Genomic DNA, 20,125 nt, shown 5'->3' on the forward strand with positions numbered 1-20,125 from the left:
TTAAGTGGGGATTTCCCTTGCCTTTCTCATCGCAGTACAACAGCCGTTAAAGCAAATGTTACCACACCTGCAGTGGAATAAGTGTTGCTGTACTGACCACCATGGTTTCCACCTTCAGTCATATGAAGAAAAGCTGCTGCCCTCCCCCGGGTGATGTCAGGCATAATTGTTGTGGGCCTCTCATCGCCAAGTCATGGCATCTTCACAGACTTAATGCAACATTTACATTGCCTATCTTACCAGTGGCGCAGAGAGGGGGGGTTTTAGGGGATATAAACCACCCCCCCCCCCCCCCGGAGCCCAGAGAAATTTTTGAGTTTAATCCATTTTACTTAATTGGATTAATATTACTAATAAAATAGTGCAAAGATTAATAAAATTTCCCTCAGAAAGCTGTAAAACTCACCATTTTAAACCATATTTTAAAATTCCGCAGTTTGTAAATCCCGCACGTATCCTGGTGGGTGTTCCATATCTCCACACACCCCAGTATTAGTTGCACCTAAACCCCCCAGCCATAATTCCTAGCTTCACTCCTGTATCTTACTAAGGGATAGACCCACACCACCTCAGAACAGGGATGCCAACTCACAAAAAATATTGGGGGGGGCCCAAACCGGGGATCTTTCCCCGGAAAATTTTATAAGTTTTTTAAGCATTTTAGAAGTCATATGATCAACATTAGAACCCTGATAACTCCAATCTCGATATCTGGACACTCCAGGGAAAATCGACAAGCCTGACATTTTTTCCTCACACCCATATCGAACTTTTGAGGGGGCTCGGGACCCCTCATGCCCCATGGAGTTGGTGCCACTGCCTCGGAATGCCAGTACCCTTTATCCAAAACTTATTATTCGAAAAGTTAGCTCGCTTATATTGCAGCTAGCCTCTATATCTAGAAGTTAACCCACCATCCGCAACCTAGTGGATGCATTTGGTGACTTAAAGCTCATCAATCATATCATGAATAACACAATTTCCCACTGTTTTGAGACCTTTTCGATGAACTTGAGCAGAGGAGCTTCATGTGTTCCTGTCAGGAGAGATTAGCAAGGATAGGTAACTAATTAATTACTTGTGAAGACCTTCAAGATGTATAGTAGATGCTCTCATGATTTTGGGGTTTCCACTGGGTTGTTACTTGTCTGATGATGTCAGTTTTGCCGGCGATCTCTACGCAATCTTCAGGTCAGAATTGGAGATTGATGGAAAAATGGGCCGGTACATAAATATAAGCGGAAATGGAGGAGCTGAAATGCAACCTCCACAATCACCTTCACAACTTCTGCATACATATATAGAGCCCATTTTTCACAGACCTCCCATCTGACCTGAACATGCCAGCAAAAATGTAGAAATCAGACATGAAACAAAGAAACCTGAAATCACAAGAGCAACTAATTGGTAATATTATTTTATTATATCAATATAAGATTGAATCATCCTGTGGATTAATAAGAATGCAATATCCCCACTAGCAGTTTGCTCCATCAATGTGGATGGTAGCTCTCGGATTTCCATTGTGGAAAAGAGAATCTCGTTCACCTAGATTTCTATAATCTTTTGCATGACTTTGAGCAAGGCAGTCTGGGTACTAAAGCCTGCCAGATGCCTGACTGACAAGGATCAAATGGTTTATCTTGCAATTTGAGGGATTCAACATCTTGAGTACGAACTATTCTCTCTTCGTTTTTGATAAGCCACAGAAAATTGAGATTGATCAAAAATCAGCGGGATTTTTGGGTGTACTAACCTTGGGTAGAGGTGAAATGAGGCTCTTTTTCCTCCCAGCTGAAAAAGGAGAATAAGAGAAACAAATGGTTTAATAATTTGAGAATATGTGGCAATAGAACATTTGTGGCCTTGTGAACGAATATCATAGAAATTTGGTCATACCCTGGGGAGCTAGATTTGGTAAGCTTCAGGTGCTTCTAAGAAACATTCAGGGATGATGTATTAGAAAAAGAAATTTTTAGCATGAGAAAGAAAAATAATGGGAATTTAAGGCAGATATTGGCTTGATGCTTCCACTGATGAGCAAGGTATTGATAAATTCCTCCTCCACTGTCATGAAAGGGTAAATAATTTATAAAACTCTATGGAGGGCTATGAGTACAGATTGAAAAACTTTCGACTTGCCCTGATATCGACCCAAAATTATAAATGGCTCAAGAGGTCAGACCTTGAAGATAATCGAATGTGTCATGGCCTACTTTCACCTAGACAGTATCTTCATGAAAATGACCTAGACCAGGGGTCTCCAAAATACGGCCCGCACACTCGTTTCAAGTTGCACGTGATTCTCCCTGGTTTAACTCTATGAGACGCCGCTAGGAGCATTGCAGTGCTGTACTGCATGTCAAAGTCACCTTCAACTGTTCGTAAATAAGAAATACGCCACCGGATACTTCAGTAGACGTTGGTATCGAATACTTCAGTCATCAGCAAATTTGCTATCCGGCCCGCGGGATGATTTGGAACTTGGAATGTGGCCCTCGTGGCCTGGTAAATTGGAGACCCCTGACCTAGACCTAATGACCATCCTTATAGTGTTAATGTTGAGATGCATACTAACCCTGTAAGATGGATGCATGCTGAGGAAGGCCCACTCGAACACATCTACCTACTTCATCCTGAATCACACCAACATTTCCCAGCCTTCTTGAGGGATAATTGCTTACAAATGATCATTTGATACTGTGACATTCACTGATGGTTCATACAAAAAATAAAACAGGAATGGCATTCTCTCCACTTTTATCACAACTCTAAAACCAATGAGAGCCCTAAGATTGCAAAGAGCAATTGCAATGCTGCATTGAGCATACAATGGAATGGAAGATATAAATACTGAGCAGGGAGTAAAAATGGAGAAAAGGGTGGCAAAAATGGTACTGCAATCTAGAAAATGACAACTTGAACCACCACATTCATAGTCCTAGTTATAATTTCCACTGCGGTTATCCCTAAGAAGGACAAAAAAGTGACAGAGTGAGGCTTAATACACCACTACAGCACACCACAGAAGTCATCAATAACATGGGTGCAATTAAAAAACGCATAATTAAAATTTCCTATACATACGACACAATTCTAAAATTCAATTTTCTAAGTACTGGCCAAGAAACACTTTTATTTAAACCCAAAAACATACATTAACAGAAAAGGATTGCCCTTTTGATGCCCATAATTATTACAGCACTGTAGTATCAATAAGGAATGTCAGGACCTGTAACAAATTATCTCATCTAAAAGCACAAATCATAGGAAAAGTCTCATTCATCGTTACCATTTTTCCAAAATATACTCTGGTCCACCATGATTACTGGCAGAGCCTTTTCTGCTACCACAAAATAGTCCCTGTTTTATTAACATTTTTGCAGTAATGTGTCCATAAGATTTGAAAGGTGGGGAGTCGGTAAAACAGGATAAGTAGGTACTGGGTATTTCTTGCAATAGAAATCAAGCCCTAATCATCACAATACAATTGTGAAGTACAATGTTAGTGATACAAATGAGATGTAAATACAAGGAATAACATTAACTCAAGTTCCAGGACTGTGTACCAAACTAACCCCTTGAAGAATTTAAGGACCCAAATTTTCAAAATAGGGAAATTTATTCTCACATATAAATACCATGCACATCTTTGACATACATATACTAATCAAACATCTAAAATGTAATTCATGGTTGAAATGAAGAAAGAGCATAGGTCACCTATAAATTGGGGATTGTGATTTCAAATGGTGGAGTATTATTTTCATTGACTTACAGGGTTGTAGCCATGATTTTTCTTGGGGGCTGCAGTTTCTATAGGAGAATGGATACATTTGGAGGGAGGCAATCACTTGGAGTAGGTACTTTAAATATCATATTTCCTTAATATTTTGGGGAAGGGAAAATCAATTAGATCTCTAAACCCTATCATAAGCAAAATGTGCATGGTAGCTCATACTTGCTTTGCTGATTAGTTTTCGTTTCCATATAGCAATAATTTTTCGAAAACCAATATCTGTACTGAGTTTCATGAGGTTCATATTTTCATAAATATCAGATTAGAATAAATGGAAATTTGAGGATGATATAACAATTTCATTTTTTAAGCATGTGAGCCCTTTCTGGACTTAATTCTCATTTGCAATGAGATGAACAGAGTATACAGAGAACAAGACAATTCATCACACACCTAGGATACACAACCGATGACAATGCATACCTGCTATTCAAGGCCAACAGGTTGATGCCAGGCATGCAAATTGCCTATTATCCCAAGGCCAATTAACTTTCTCTTGGAAGAGAGGGAAAAAATCCTGCGAATGTATTTGAGTGGCCGTAGCAATAAGCAACAAAATTTATTTCCAGCACAACAGCAATAACTGAAAGACATCTCTATGAGGGGAACTTTTACCAGAGATCAATACTGGTCACAAAATATTAATTATTGACAAATGAAATCAAAGCATAACCAAGGTTTCAAAATATTTTGTATCACAAAATCTAATATGATGACAAAAAATTTAAATGCATGTATTGTATCAAGGACACATACACATATATATTTCTCCCAAAACAAACCAATAGCTATAAAATTAGCAATATGAAAGTATCCTCCTGATTTCACATTTGAATGCATTAAAAAAAAACATGACAATATCGTGAGAGCTAGTAGATGCTTAACATTCACAGATTAAACTTTGGCATTACCACTGAAGGGCACATAGGGAAATTATCATCAAGCGACCCACTTCATTCAATTAAACTTTCTTTATATAACCTCTCATAACAAGAACTAATGAATGCACATCATAAAATAAAAGACTGTACAAAGTGAGTGGCACCATATTTCTTATAAGTTTTTAATAAATATTTTTCACGAGCCAATTGGAAAATTTTGTAAAACATGAGGAAGACAGCTATGATTGCAGCAAATAAATAGTAGCAACACAGAATAATTCATCTGAATATTCCTGGGTAGGCCAAGATCAAAACTTGTCTGAGACTCGTGATAAAGTACTGCAAGTCACTAAGAAATTTTTTTACTTTAGAAATTTGCATGCAATAAGTGATATGGTGACCTTGACCTAATTTTTAGAATATCAGAGGACTCATTTTAACCCAGATGTAATACGACATTCATCTCATTCATAAGTAATAAGAAGGTTCAAATCCATACCAGTTGAGTGCTTTCCATCAACTAGCTGAACTCCAGCCACCTACATCACTCGGTAACATCCCATTAATTTACATTTCATCCAATTTTAGCCTCATTCTTCCATACACAAATGGGTTGGACTAGTGGAGTGCATACTTTTGAGTACACACAGTGTGCCACAGAGGAGAAAAATTCGATCAAGGAAGGCAGTAGAGTTAAACATCACATTTGGAACACACAAAAAACAGGAGAAACACCTGTATTGTATAAATACCATATTTTGCATCTAAAAAAATACCAATTACTATCACAAGTAACTATGCATTTACTCTTACTAAACTTTCCTATGTTTTACATAAAATAGATGATTCCCAAACAGCAATAAAATAAATTTACAAAATACATGGGGGTAACAATCACAACAAAAATATTCTCCGAAACACAAGAAGTGCAATCAATGCAATAATTATACTCAGAGGTGCATAACTCTTCAAAATTTCTGAACTAGGAGGCCTGGATGTCATCACATGGGATATGACCGATGGTCCCGTTTCATCACTCCTTCCATCAACACTGGGAATCACTTCCTGCTGCTGCTCATTGAACTGAGCCTCATTATTATCCTTGCAGGGAAGAAAACAGCCATCTTGTATCTCCTGTAATGGTGGTATGTTACCATTTTCCTGAAAAATAAGAAAAGAGAATTTGTCAGTGCATGGCAATACCTAGCAAGAAACTATCACAGATGATAGGTATGCATAACATAGATACAAGGGTCATTCAGTAAGTCCTGGTAATTTCCAAGAGAATGCACCTGTGATATCAAAAATGACTTGTCACCAGAAAGCAGCACTAATAACCGTCATCTGTTGGTTAAAATTTAGAGTTTCCATGACATAGTTTCAATGTTGTTGTATATTGTTGTGAACAACTTTCATCTGATTATAAAATGGATAGAATTGAGTTTCAAGTGGTGATTAAATACTTGTATTTAAAAGAGAGAATGCCAGAAGAAGATAAAAATGAATTAGAATGAGCTCTCTGCATATCAGTTCCTGTGTTTGCAACAGCTTACTACTGGGTAAATGAGTTTAACCTTGGCCTCACATTCACAAAAGACGAAAATCGTTTTAGACGCCCTGTGAAGTGTCTACCCTTGAAATAAATGGCAAAACACACTATACGCTTCCACATCATCCATGAATTGAAGTGAGCAAAATAGTTGAGGCAACAGACATATCACAAGGCACAGCTACTTTAATTTAGCATGAAAGCTTGGGTGTGAAAAAATCTCGGCAATATAGGTACCACATTTGCTTACAGTGTAGAACAAACCTAATTGTGTGTAGACTAAGAGGCTATGCTGAAGTTGTGTGCTGAAGTGCTTTGCTATTGCAATCCTAAAGATCCAGCATTGATACATAACTATTGATGAAATATGGATACATCACTACACCAGGGTTCCCACTCCAACTACATTATAAAATTCACGGTTTTTTCCAGGTTTTCACGGTCTGAATGCCATCAAATTCACGGTTTTTAGATAAGGCATTTTAGGCAGAAATATTGATCACGTAACAATCATCGGCCGCATGTTAACTAAAAATGTAACAAACGCGACAGATGCCTTGAATGCAAATGCAGCAATGACAGTGCTATCTCTCATGACGTCACCTATCGTTAGCAAAATTCATGTCCGGCTTAAAGGATGTGAGTGGGAAAATGGAGAGAGCAGGGTGGCAGGGAAGTGAAGAAGAGCCTGATTTTTTGCCAGGATTAACGTCTTCCAATCGCAGGCTTAAGGTCAATGTGCTGTCATGGCACACACGGACCAATTAATAGCTGCGCTTTCGAATACACGTGTGCAGATAAATGCGTGGACATTGCCTGCACGTGACTCGACCTTGAAACATGATTGACATATCGTTTTTTTTCTTTTAACCCATCTATTGTTGTTCTACAATCAAGTTTGAGAGATTTTTTAAGGTTTTATGACGAAATTCACGGCTATTTCCAGGTTTTTTCACGGTAGAAGAAATTCACGGCTTATTCACGGTTTTAAGGTTTTCACGGTTGAGTGGGAACCCTGCTACACTCTAAAGAAAAAAAGAACCGTCAAACAGTGGATTTTGAGGGGGAACAGGCTCTGAAGAATGTGAAGATGGTAAAATCGGCCAGCATGTTTATAGCCCCTGTCTTTTGAGATGAACACAGAATAATTTAAATCAATTACTTGGAAAAGGAAAAAATAATAACAGGAGAGTGTAATGCATAGTTATTGGGCTAGTTGAGTAAAAAATCAAGGAAAAACTTTCTCATTTGTTAGGCAAAAGATCCTCTTTCATCAAGACATGCATAGCTGCAATAGCAAAACATATGGAATGAAATTATTATAACATTCACCATATTTAACAGATTTGACCTTTAGTGAGCTTTTCATATCTTCCAACTTGAAGTAATGGCTTAGGGGAGGAAGGTTAAGGTTTAACAAGGAAGGTTATCCTCCAAAAAAATCCCTATTTTGAGGAGATTCTGAAATCCTACTTTTCCGACAGCTTAAAAAGATTAGAAAATTGCTCAGGAAAATGAATAAAGCTGAAAGGAGATTACGGTGTGAAATAAATAAAACTGCCCAAAATTATTTGTCATTCCACATTTTTCTAAAAAATTATTGAACACCCTCAGATGAGAGACATGTTTCCATTTTGTCTCTTTGTATCACATGAAGTTAATGAATAGAGTGAAATACCAAGTTTTCTTCCAATCAAATCCTTAACTTTTGATTTTCATTTTCGATGAAAAGGGGTATTCCGCCAAAATGAAATGAATATTTTTATGCCTGAAGGAAAATGGAATATTATTTGTGTATTTGCCACTCTCGATTCCAGCATTAGCAAACTCTTTATTTTTCCTGATATCCTTTGCATGAAGTTTTTGCACAATCTTTGTTATTTTAATCACCCAATACTTTTCCCTAGGAACATTGGGAATTCTTTAATTTTATCCAAAATTTAAATTTTTGAGATAAAGGCACTCTCTTCCTTATCATTTAAATGCTTTCAATGATTTTGTTCCATCATATTAATACAGTAATTGAAAGAACAAAAAAAATTTCATGCACTTGGAAAAACTGAGAGCTAAAAACCCACACGCCTTATAAAACAAACATCTACTTCAGGTTACCAATATTGTTTTAAGAAAATGGAAAAAACTCTGTGGGTAATTCCTTAGAGAAAATTGCAAATTAGAGTTCAAAGTTTACTCCATAAGTTCAAAACATAGATTCACTCAAACCCAAGTACATGGAACCGGGAGTTATGACAAAAAAATTTCGATGGATACATATGCCTTGCATACAAAACAGGCAACAGTCATTGCATGAAGACCAATAAAAATTCATTACAGGGAACTACAAATGGAAAGGTATTTCTTCCTCTTAATGTATATGTATCAAGTAAACTCCAAATTTTCCTTTCCACCGTGAATAATTTATAGCAAACACAGTACATATTTTAAAATCATTAAAAAAATAATATTTAGCAAATTCAATGGGAATTTTAAAACAGCACTGGTTCTGAAGCCGGCAAATAATGCCTGGGAGCATCACAAGGTGCCTCTCCTGTACTGAACCAAAGTATACATTTTCCAGGAAACATAAACAAGGTTTAATAAACCTCAACAGATTTAAGCCCAAGAAAAATGCACTAGAACTATTTTAGCCTCTCACTGCAGATTTTTACATGGTTCATAATCCAAAAATACAAGTGTATTTTTCCTCAATCGCTTTAAGGGCATGATAAGTGCAGAAAAAATCATTAGGCGCTAATTTTCAGGCTGAGATATATACTCTGATTTTCAATTACATTTCTTCTCAATTATTAAAAATCAAGTAGTGAAGGAGTGGCTGAACATAATAATCAACATTTTCTGCCAACAGGATCAGGGTCCAATTAAATTCTACACAGAAACTATCTCAAAATTTTCTAGAGATAGTCAATGAATGATTTCTTGTGTGCCATTGTCAAGAACCTCAATATCATTCTACTGAGGAAGAAAGTAAAAAACTATGACTCAGTGTAGACTCAAGTACTGAAGTGTCTGTCAGATTACATTTTCGCTTTTGACTACAGTTCTCCATCAGTAGAGCACCTGAGCCTCATAATACCCATTATTTGACTCCTTCAAAAGCTAAAATACCAAAGACATTCATTTATTATCTATTAGGTAGTCAAAAAATGTCATCAGAGCATAGAAATGCACTCGATAGATTGATCAAGTATAAATGTAACCACTGACACAAAAATGAAGTTCATACTAGGGAAAAATTTGATGATATCTTCGAAAAAGCAGCTTTGAAGATAACCATGCTTAAAATGTGAATAAATGAAGCAATTCCATGGCAAATGAGACAGTTCATTCATTTAAAAACTAGCACATCCTTATCTATGTCACACTGAGCACAAGAAAGGCTAAGAGACTCATGTTCAGAGTTCTAAATATATTCTATGAATTGGTTTACATAAAAAATTACATTAATTTGAAATTATTCTGTTCAGATGTTAACTCAGCATTAAAGGGTACATAGAGTTGAGCACCCAGATACAGAGAGTGTGTAACAAGTAGGCATAGGTTGAGTGAGCACATATAAGTTTATGAAAATAAAATGACTTTAAGAAGTTAGAATTAAAAAAAGGTAATAATTGTCAAGTGTAATGTTTCAAGCCCCAATATTCCTAGGCTCTTGAGAAACCATCACTCAAACAAAATGAAACTCATAACACATTAAGCCCTACAGCTGGTTCTGTAAGAATCAAGTTATTTACAAGCCAGCTATAAAGAATAGTTCCAGAACCACTCATAGCTTCAGGTATCTCATTAGAATATATCACATACAGGGTAGAGAAAAATTGTGATTTTAACCCTGGATAGCTGACGTCAGTAGGAACCAAAATTAATGATGATGTTTAGGCTGAAAACACACAATTTTTAAACTACAAAAACTTTTAGTCAAAGCTCTCTGATTAGATGTGAGTTTGTGCCATTGCTGGATGCCTTGGTTACATCGCGACCTCCGGCAGGCTAAACACCCAAAGTCATGAGTTGCCTACAGTATCCAGCGACAGGGAAAACTTGCAGCCAACCAGTGCATTAGGCTAAAAGTTCAAAAAAGGAGTGTTGTCGACTGAAACATCATCAGCAATTTTGGTTCCTACCACCATCAGCTATCCAGGGTCAAAATTTTATGACACAGATTTTCTCTACCCCGTTTATCTATCACTTCAAACACACAGCTTGCATGTAATTAAGGGGTTCAAATGTCTTGCGTAGAGATTCATATTCTGTTCCAATGTCAATTCTTGGAGGTCAAGAGTACCTAATTACAAGGACCAATTAGTCAATATAACCAGAGAAGATCAAAAGTGATGTGTGTCACAAAGCAGTGTCTGGACAGCATTCCCATTTCTCTCCATTGCCAACATCAGATATAACCTTGACAAGAAGGCCTTTACTGAAAATTTATGCTAGAAAAAATGACTTAAGATGAAAGCATATTTAGCTACACAAACATGAGCATTTGATATGAAGTGATAGCACCTGCTTGAATCACATTAATTCCCTGATTTGCAAATACAAATATCAGTCTTATAAATTATTCCTCATAAGTTACAGACTTTATTGTCGGGGGAGAATTGAAAGGAAATCAGAATTTTATTCAAATAATAGCTCCCAATCGATAAAAGAATCATCTAGGAATCAACCTGCCCATCTTCCTTTCCATTAAAATAGGGGTCAGGTTGTTTCATACAACAAGGCATACTATTAATGAAGTTTATTCCTGGGGGCACCATTCAGAAAACTATCTTCAATTCCACATTACATCACTCAGGAACTTTCACACACATAATTCCCAAAGCACTGCATAATAAATATAACTTTATGCAGAGGCAAATGACCAGGTGCTAAGGCATCTAGGCAGAAATGATGATGTGACTTCTAACATTCCCAACTAACATACCCCAGTTCAAATCAAATGATTCCTTTTCAAAGCAAACTTCTGCCTTTGGGAGGCATACATCTGCAAATTTGTGCATTAATTCATTTGAAGTCATTTGTCTAATGTATTGCTCTGAAAATTTGAACATCATGCATGGGCAACAACGACGGGTGATTCCTCCTCCAACTGTGCCTTATCTCTTGTGAAACTAAGTGACTTGAGATACAGATAGTGTGTTTATAACAACCCTCACAGAAATTGAAAGATTTATGACTTGATGGTGTAACATACCTGACCTGCAAAACAGAGATTTGGGGTCAAAATCCATTCAAGCCAAATGGTTTTACACAAAAATTTCTGCCTTCAAAGTACACATACACATATGTACATGTTATTCTGCCATATATTATCTTTAAGTCATTGAAATTGGACCTAACTAAAAAATGGTGCCTTGACCACCTTAAATCATAAACTTGTAACAGCATTAGAAAAGAAATTTTAGAAATCGACAATGGAATGATTATAAAAAAAAGCCCCAGGCAATATATATCTCACAACTTTGAACATCATCGGATTCAGACTTGAGAGGTATCCTTTAAGGGTATCTAAATTAAAAAAAAAAGATGAAGCACTTTTCTACCATTTTATTAACATGCTTTACGTTTTGACTCACAGAGTCTTCATTGTATAGCACCTATGGATTAATATTAAGAGTCGAAACATGTTTGTGAGCTATGGAAAAGTGCGAAATGGTTTTTGATTAATCATTACGGAGAGCAAGGAGTGTGGCTCAATGCTCAATTAGGATAGTAGATGACAGCACACCAGCATATGCAGATCTCTATCATCATACGTTAACAATCCTCAGATTGGCTAATGCAGCTCTCCACTCAAATCTCCTTTCAGTTTATCATTTAATGTCTATGTTTTTACTAAACATACAAATCTTGACTTCTTATAATTCACTCTTACGAATTAAGTAATTTTTCCTCCAAGCCATTGATATCGACAGGTAAACAGCTGTTCAATAATGTTCAAGTACAGCTGTGCACCTCTGAGCAAACATTCAGACCATTGATTAAAAACAGACCATGATAGGATAAAATATAGAGCAAACTCAAGTTAACATGGGTACAACAATGATAGTTCCATCATGATCCATAAGGTCCTCTGTCATTCCAAATTTCATTTGACCAGACAGACAACAAAGCAATCACTGAAGCACTAATACGAGCTTGCTCACAACCTGGACCTTGCTTTGAACATAAAAATTATTTAACATTTAGCATGCCAAATTCAGTAGTCTACATACACAGATGCCAAGTTCAATGGCGTGAAATGGCTAAGACCACAGGGCATTTTTAAAAATTCATTTATTTATTTTCAACTTCTCTGTAAACAGCATGTTAAGGCCTTTACGATGTAGGATTAAGAAAGCACATCACAAACATCCATGCACTGGATAGGAACCACCTACCCAGGCAGGATTCGAACCCACGACCTTTGGTTTGGCAGGCGAGGACTTTACCCCACTGCCACCTAGGCCGGCCTGTATAAATTTCCATTACATAGGCACAGATGTTTAATTTCCCCTGGCATTGAAATTTATCATTTTCTGCTTTTAGGAATATTTTAGCACTTACAAATGCATTTTTGACTCATATATGTTCCATACTTGATAATTTATTTTTGATTCGCTCAAAACTCCATTGAGTTCTTCAAAATGAGCCTTAGAACTGAAAATTTGCCGAATTCATTGAAATCAGGTTTACATCATTACCATGCAGAAACAAGTTTCAACACAAGATCATAACGAAACATATTTAGACACCTACTTATAAATGCAGTGTAAAAATGTGCTACTGTACATTAAGATGAATTGATCGCAAAAATTTTAACAAATCCAATACTTCGAAATAAGCCAAAAATAGTACATATTTGAATACCAAATAACTTTTTAAACCTACAACTGAAAAAGCAAAATTTGCATGCATCACACATTAATTTAAGCTCAATAGTAATGTAATCCATCCACAGCCCACTAGTTTCTTTAAAAGAAGTTGATGGCATGGGCATTTAGACATTATCATCACAAAATTCAACAAAAATTTTTATTTCCTCACCAGTTAGTCTGTTATCACCAGATATACCTTCATTCATGTAAACAGTAAAATTATTCTGGGGCAAAATATTTGCTCAAACATCGAGACATTTTCAAGACTCACAAGAGGCTTGTCTTGGACCTTTACAATCATATGACTGAGTTGTACTGAGCAAACTGAAAAAACTAGCTCAATACCATGTCATGAATAGGCCCCATAGAAACCAGCCTCAGTATAACATGAGGTGGAATGCCTGACTTTTAACCCAATGCATATAAAATGGCAGCAAAAAGTTTACCTCAAAAATCAAAGGAATAAAGGAAATCCTGAGGTCATGAAGATCCAATTTATTGATGCCTTGTGTATTGCCAACCGCAGTGACTGTGGGGTTAAGTCCTCCCCTACTGCACCAAAGGTCGCAGGTTAGAACCCCCATAAGTGGTTAACCCTATCCAGGGTATGGATAATCATGCACATTCAATTGCTAACTTGTGATGAAGCCCTTATGTGAAGGCCAATGTAGTGCTGTTTTAGGTGGTATGGGAATAAATATATAAATGAAGACTAATCGATTATAAGATGATGTCACCATACCAGGATCGATATGACACCCACTTAGTCATTCAATCCGAAGGTTGGTTTGGATAGGTGATGATAAAGCTCACCTTAAAGTAAGCCACTGGTGGGTGAATGTCACACACCCAGGGTAGGGAAGCTAGTTCCTTTCCTTGGGCCACTTCGACCTTCAAGAATTTTTTTGTTTTCGGGTGCTTGAAGGATGCACCTAGGATTTGAACCCAGGACCCCTAGACTAGTAGCTGAGATAAGAGCTCTACCCACTGGTCTACCAAGCTCCCCTGATATGATACATCAATTTAAAAAATTAGGTATCTAGCCAACATTACTTCAATAGGGCAGCCAAGGGACATTTGAAGGCTCTCAACAAGTCTTTGAAAACCTCTCATTGATGGTATTGTCACTGGTAGTTAACATTATTTGTTATTCTATTCTCCCTTAGTTGCTTTAACTAAAAATAGCTTGAAAAATCTCAATTGAGATGAAAGAGACAATAACCACCTAAGATTTTCTCAGTTTTTTTAACTAGAGTACAAAGTCCATTTTCACCAATGAACACTAATATTCATTTAACATTAAAAAAAACTCTATTATGAGAAACAAGGCAACTTCATCAGGTTAGTTTTGAAGTCAACATTCAACTTACCGTACTTGTTCGAGTAACCACTTCATTACTTTGGCGTGTAGCAGCCCCAGTTTTCCTACCAACTAATTGGGACACATCACCACAGATAGGGCAGCGCCAGGAACGAGACCTAGAATTAAGAGAGCCAGAATTACGAACAGAACAACACACCCTGTAAATAATCAACATTCACCGAACATTGTACAAGTACTCATACAGTGAAAATTTTCCTCAGCGAAAACTTTAAGTAGACGTTATGAAGGGATATTGTTAAGATTAGAAAACATCTCATTACCACTATTTCTAAGATTATGGACATATCTCCTCTTTTAAGATTCAATACCAATAATAGCAATTAAAGGCTACTAATCAGATCAAAATTAAGCAAGAAAATCGTAATCTACTGATAAATGATGATAATTATTAACAAAATCAGATTTTAAACCAATTCCTCTTTTCCTATAAGAAACATAAATATTTGCCATTGCTTTATTGATAAACAAATTCTTTCATTCACAAATTTAAAAAATATAGAGCTATTCGGGAAGCTAATTAAGCAAGTATTCATAACTAAGCCTACATTTTAATAATGGCAGGGTAGAAGGAAAGATAAGACTCAATATAATAATACATTGCTGAAGAAATTTTTTGATCACTTCCACTGATTTTCCTATAATTTTAAAAGAATAATTGGTTGCTCAAGTAAATAACAGGTGAAAGTGAAAATAAAATGACATGCCACATCATGAATATGACTCATATTGACTTTCAAATCCTCTCTGCACTTTAAAAGAATGTGCGGCCATTGCATGTGTATATGATTTTCATTTCATAACATGTGTGAATAAAAGGTTACTTTCCAAAGGGAAAGGGGGTAAAGAGCTTCGAACCCTCAAATTGGTTTAGAGAGAAATCTCACGAAGAAACCCTTCAAAATGACCCCCACTCAAATCCACCACCCTTCCGTATACCCTCTTCCACTTCAACCCCTCACACCAAAATAATGTTCTGGCAAAGACCTTCTTGAATTGTATTGGTACACATACTGGGTGGGCTGAAGAGATTCTGATCCCCCTCCCCACACTAGGCATCAAAAACCAGACTCAATCTTTCATCCAGTAGTCACAGTCGTATAGTGACAGCAAAGCCTACATTATGGAGATTGCAGGAAATAAAATTTCTTGATGCACCACGGCTGATTTCATAGCAATCAAGGTTTCCAAGTTGCATGCAAGCTAGTCATGAACTAGAAAATGGTTGACTATGTCTTGAGTTAAGTTGAAATTGTCTTGAGTACCAGGAAACCATATAAAATTAAGTGACTATAAAGTTTTATGAAAGACGGCTCTATAGTCTTACAGCATTATTATTACAGCATTAGAATTATTCAATGCAAAAAGAAACACCCAAAGAAACAAGGTTTGAGGTCTTGTGAAACTTGCTGAAAGTCAAATGATGAAAACAATTAATACCCACTTTCTAGCTAGAGTCTTTCGTTCCTCAACAGTGTAGTCAAGAGCCCCAATCATTCCTTTCCCAGGACTGGGCATAAATGCAATCAAAGCAAGTAGGGCTGTGCGTATAGACCATGATGGCTGCCAGGTTTCTGGATGATGACCCGAGATGCTGAGACATATGCTTTTATTAGTCTCAAACCTCCCATTGGGCTGGAAAGAAAAGTAGTTGTAAGCTAATTTACATTAAATATAATATAGTACGCATTATCCTCCTTTTGACACTCAGAAACTGCATTTAAAAGGGCCAAAAGATCAGTTTCACCAAAATTGAACAACTATTATAACAAAATTACCTAGTATATTTTCTTACTGTCAACGATATGTTGGAGGAATGTGGTATCTGTACAGAATTTGGTGCATAATAAACAGAGGCCCCAATGTTCAATTTGAAAAATTTTATTATTATTTGGTAAATGTCCATTCTGGACATTTACCGTATATTTTCTTATTGTCAACGATATGTTGGAGGAATGTGGTATCTGTACAGAATTTGGTGCATAATAAACAGAGGCCCCAATGTTCAATTTGAAAAATTTTAGGCACCGAAACACATGCCAACACATTCAATACACACAATTGTCAAATATAAGCCCTCCCTCACCCAAAACTTCCGTTTTTTTAAACTTGTAATAAAAGTAGAGGGTGGATATGAGCACTTTGTTTAACAGGTTAGTGAACACCCGTAATATAAGTACAACACTTTTAAAGTGTGCCTACTTCGCAGAATTGGGGAGGTTTATTTGGTAATAAGCATACATATTTATTCTCAAAAACTACCGATAGTACATTCACTGAAAATTTAACTTTCAGATATATCCACTAAGTTTATTTACCAGGAGTGGGAATGCCTTGATGACCCACTGTATACAAGCATTGCGAGAACCATTAGTCACGGGTTTGAGTGACAATGTGCATAAAAAACACCCACATCTATTAACTCAAAATATAAGAAAATTGACAAAAAAGATAGGCCATTGAAATCACTAAATGACCGCTCTCTCTCCTATTAAGAGCAACTTAATATACTTCTCAACATGAACTAATGCAATTAATGCAAAACACACACAAGAGTGAAATGCGGGAAGCAACTGATAAAGCGGTGGTAATTTTGACAGCTATCTACCTAGGGGATGAAGCAATCTGGGAACACATCGTCCTAGCATCATCGAGCCCCGATTATAGCTATATAAAAAAAGAAATGAAGTGCATACGGTTAAGATAATTATGTTTGGTGGCTTCATAGGGTACTCCGTAGGAAGAACAATTCGTCCGTGGTAAATTCCTCCTTCGAATTCTGTTGATGGTGGACCATTGATTGTAAAATGCCATTCAAACAAATTATCCTCCAAAGGCTGGACAAAATATTCATCAGCAGGATCCTTCAGTTCAACAGCTTCTCTCATAAGTCGTTTAACCGCTGCATTAAAAACAATACTTTAAATTACATCTCTGACGAAGTAAACACCAAATCAAAACAAACGAAAATGGACGTCATCTTCCACATCATAAACACTGACGAAGTACCTGGGCTTCTAGGATTGTAAATTGCTTGCGTCTCCATTGCTTCAGAAATTCACTAACGTAATAGGTTAAATGGAATAAAATTTGGTCGACCACATCTATGCTATCATAACAATCATTGCTATTTGCTACCCTTTTCACTCCTGACTAGAATCCGAACTGCCATTTCCAAATTCGATTCCACTACAATCGACTGCCGATATTGAAATCGATACAGCGAGGCACTTTCGATCTAAATTCCCATCGAGTGCATTTAGTTTCGCAACTCAGCACATTGCATACGAGCGCTATTATCGATGAGCTGAAATATTCACCATTTTCGAATTGATGAAAACTACGGCCTTGCTGCTATCTTGAGCACGGAGCGTAAAGATATTGACTAATGGTTTATTTTAATTTAATTTTTAATTTTAATATTTATCGACGGACAATGCTGCCCTTTTACATGGAATACAGGGGCACAGAAAGATAATACATGAGGAAATGAAGGATACATAAGGAAGAATAAGCCTTACAGAAAAAAATCATTTATCAGTAAAAATATAAAAATATAGAAGTACATTGGCGGCATTTATATAGGTACATTTGCGGAAAAAAGTAAGCGGCCAGGTATTACTTAAAGACGTCCTTTTGAAGTTTTTTCCTCGTAATGTTCTCATACAACCGGGAATTTTCAAACCACAAACCCCTTGTATCGGAAAAAACATATCCGTCGCAGCATGACGTGTGAACGACCCAACTACGCATTCTCCGAAGTACGCTACGCCCAAGTCCCACCTAAAATGGAGTTCACCCTTGTTGGTATGTTGTGAACACGGTCGACATATTGGGTATTGAGATTGCTCAAGAGCACAACCATTCCGGTGGTGTACAGTAGTGTCATGGTGCCCGAACGCTGTTCCGGCACTGGTTAATATAAGTCATAATAGTAAAATAACACTTTTATCAATTTTGTTGCCTCTAAATTTCTAATACATATGTAATTTCATAACCAAAAAAATGCAATAAAATTTAAATTATAACTTGTAATAAAAGAACACTCAGAGTAATATTTCACTTCTAAAAAAATAAAGGAAAGTGCGTTCCGGCAGTGCTAAATTTCCCATGACGTCATGGTTGGTGTAGTGGGTAAACTATCGTGCAATCGACCAGAGGTTCTACGTATGAAATCTCAGTGATGATTTTATGCTGCACACACATTATGAACATTTTTCTGATCTTGAAAACTTCGTGAACCCCACCACTAGACCAAGAAGACATTGCATGATTACATAAATACTGTAGACAGGATTCTCCATGCCTATGGCTCCATTGACTCTCACCGGTCACAATAAATAGCGGCGTCCCAGTGGCTACGATACATGTTAACATACGTATTAGCCCGCAAGGGAAACGCTCAGCGGTAAATGTAATCGATTATTGCTAAAACTTAAGTTGTTAATAAATATTAAGCTCAATGACATAAATAATAGTAAAAAACGCAGTTAAACATTTACAAGTGAAATATGCTACCTTCAAAACGATGTGCAATTACTCGTTACTGGGATACCACTCTAAAGTTCCATGACCTATTCGCGTCCGTGGCAATGTATTTTAATGATTTTCTTCTACGTTTGTTTTACATAAAACTACTATTCACATCCATTTTCATGATTTTCACTGAAAAATTTTATTCTAATAAATTTTACGAGGAAATTTTCTTGTAGACTTGCAACGTCTTATTTTTACCCGTTTTTTTCACACAGAAGCTTCCTTTGAATTATTTTATCTTCGCGTCGCAACACGACGCATTTCTAAGATGCACATTCATTTGGTTTCCTTTTATGTTGCAATATGAGAATGTGGACACTAACAATGCAAGCCTATTTTTTGAATCATTGGAAAAGATCCGTTGAAATCTAGAGAGAGAAAAACATCACCTGCCACATGAGTACAAAATAATTTTTAGTAAGTACAGAAAAAAGTGAAAATTTCAGCGAAAGTCATGAAAATAATTGTGATAAGCAGGCTTCTGTAAAAGAAAAAGTAGAAAGAAATTGCGAAGAAAAAGCTCCGCAGACGGTACTCGATCTTAATACCTTGGTTGGGCATTGAACACCGTAGCCACTGGACCACGGCAATACATTCTCATTGAGTTCTTAAGGGGATTCAAAGACAAATACATTAACACCTACTGATCCTTGCGCCTTTAGTGACTAAAGTTGGAGTGCGAATTAATTCGCGGGGACCGGTTTCATAGTAACTAACGCTGCAACTGCTCCCTAGTGGAGCCTTCTATACATCCTCACATAGTAAATATAAACTCTATGCATTGTTATGTAATTCTTACGCGCTGATTTATTTTTTGAAATTCAACTCCTACCTTGCATTGGCATTTAGTCAGTTGACTGTAGAGTGAATTTTGACTACTTTTCCCGCGTCGTCCAGCCCCGCTTCAGTTCCCGTAACCAGTGACAACTTGCCCATAAGGACTCTCTGCATCAAAATCTTTAAATCATACTGCATTCAAGAAGCAACGCCAACAACGCAATCAAAGGTTACATCTGCAATAACAAAGCGCGCGCATTCTAGTAGTGTTTGTTGCCTAGTGGATGTCAGTGACACTCCCCTCCCTCCTCAGGTGTTACAAGT

General features: G+C 36.8%; 1 protein-coding gene across 1 annotated transcript; it reads right to left on the bottom strand.

The window, feature by feature from the left end:
* Positions 1 to 3,116: 3,116 nt before the first annotated feature.
* LOC124170733 (ubiquitin-conjugating enzyme E2 J1-like) lies at positions 3,117 to 17,689 on the bottom strand. Its single transcript, XM_046549632.1, has 5 exons — positions 17,498 to 17,689; positions 17,185 to 17,390; positions 15,933 to 16,123; positions 14,478 to 14,586; positions 3,117 to 5,841 (listed from the first exon to the last, which is right to left on the bottom strand). The coding sequence occupies exons 1-5, from the start codon at positions 17,532 to 17,534 to the stop codon at positions 5,575 to 5,577; spliced, it is 810 nt and encodes a 269-aa protein (XP_046405588.1). The 5' UTR covers positions 17,535 to 17,689; the 3' UTR covers positions 3,117 to 5,574.
* Between the last annotated feature and the right edge of the window lie 2,436 nt (positions 17,690 to 20,125).

This window comes from Ischnura elegans, chromosome X (genome assembly GCF_921293095.1).
Source record: "Ischnura elegans chromosome X, ioIscEleg1.1, whole genome shotgun sequence".
In the NCBI taxonomy this organism is placed as follows: Eukaryota; Metazoa; Arthropoda; class Insecta; order Odonata; family Coenagrionidae; genus Ischnura; species Ischnura elegans.

Excerpts from the sequence above, each read along its gene's own strand:
- LOC124170733 (XM_046549632.1), bottom strand. The coding sequence starts at position 17,534 with ATGGAGACGCAAGCAATTTACAATCCTAGAAGCCCAG. Across the intron at positions 17,391-17,497 it reads TTACAATCCTAGAAGCCCAG|CGGTTAAACGACTTATGAGA; the intron begins GTACTTCGTCAG and ends TTTTTAATGCAG. Across the intron at positions 5,842-14,477 it reads TGGTTACTCGAACAAGTACG|GAAAATGGTAACATACCACC; the intron begins GTAAGTTGAATG and ends CTTATTTTTCAG.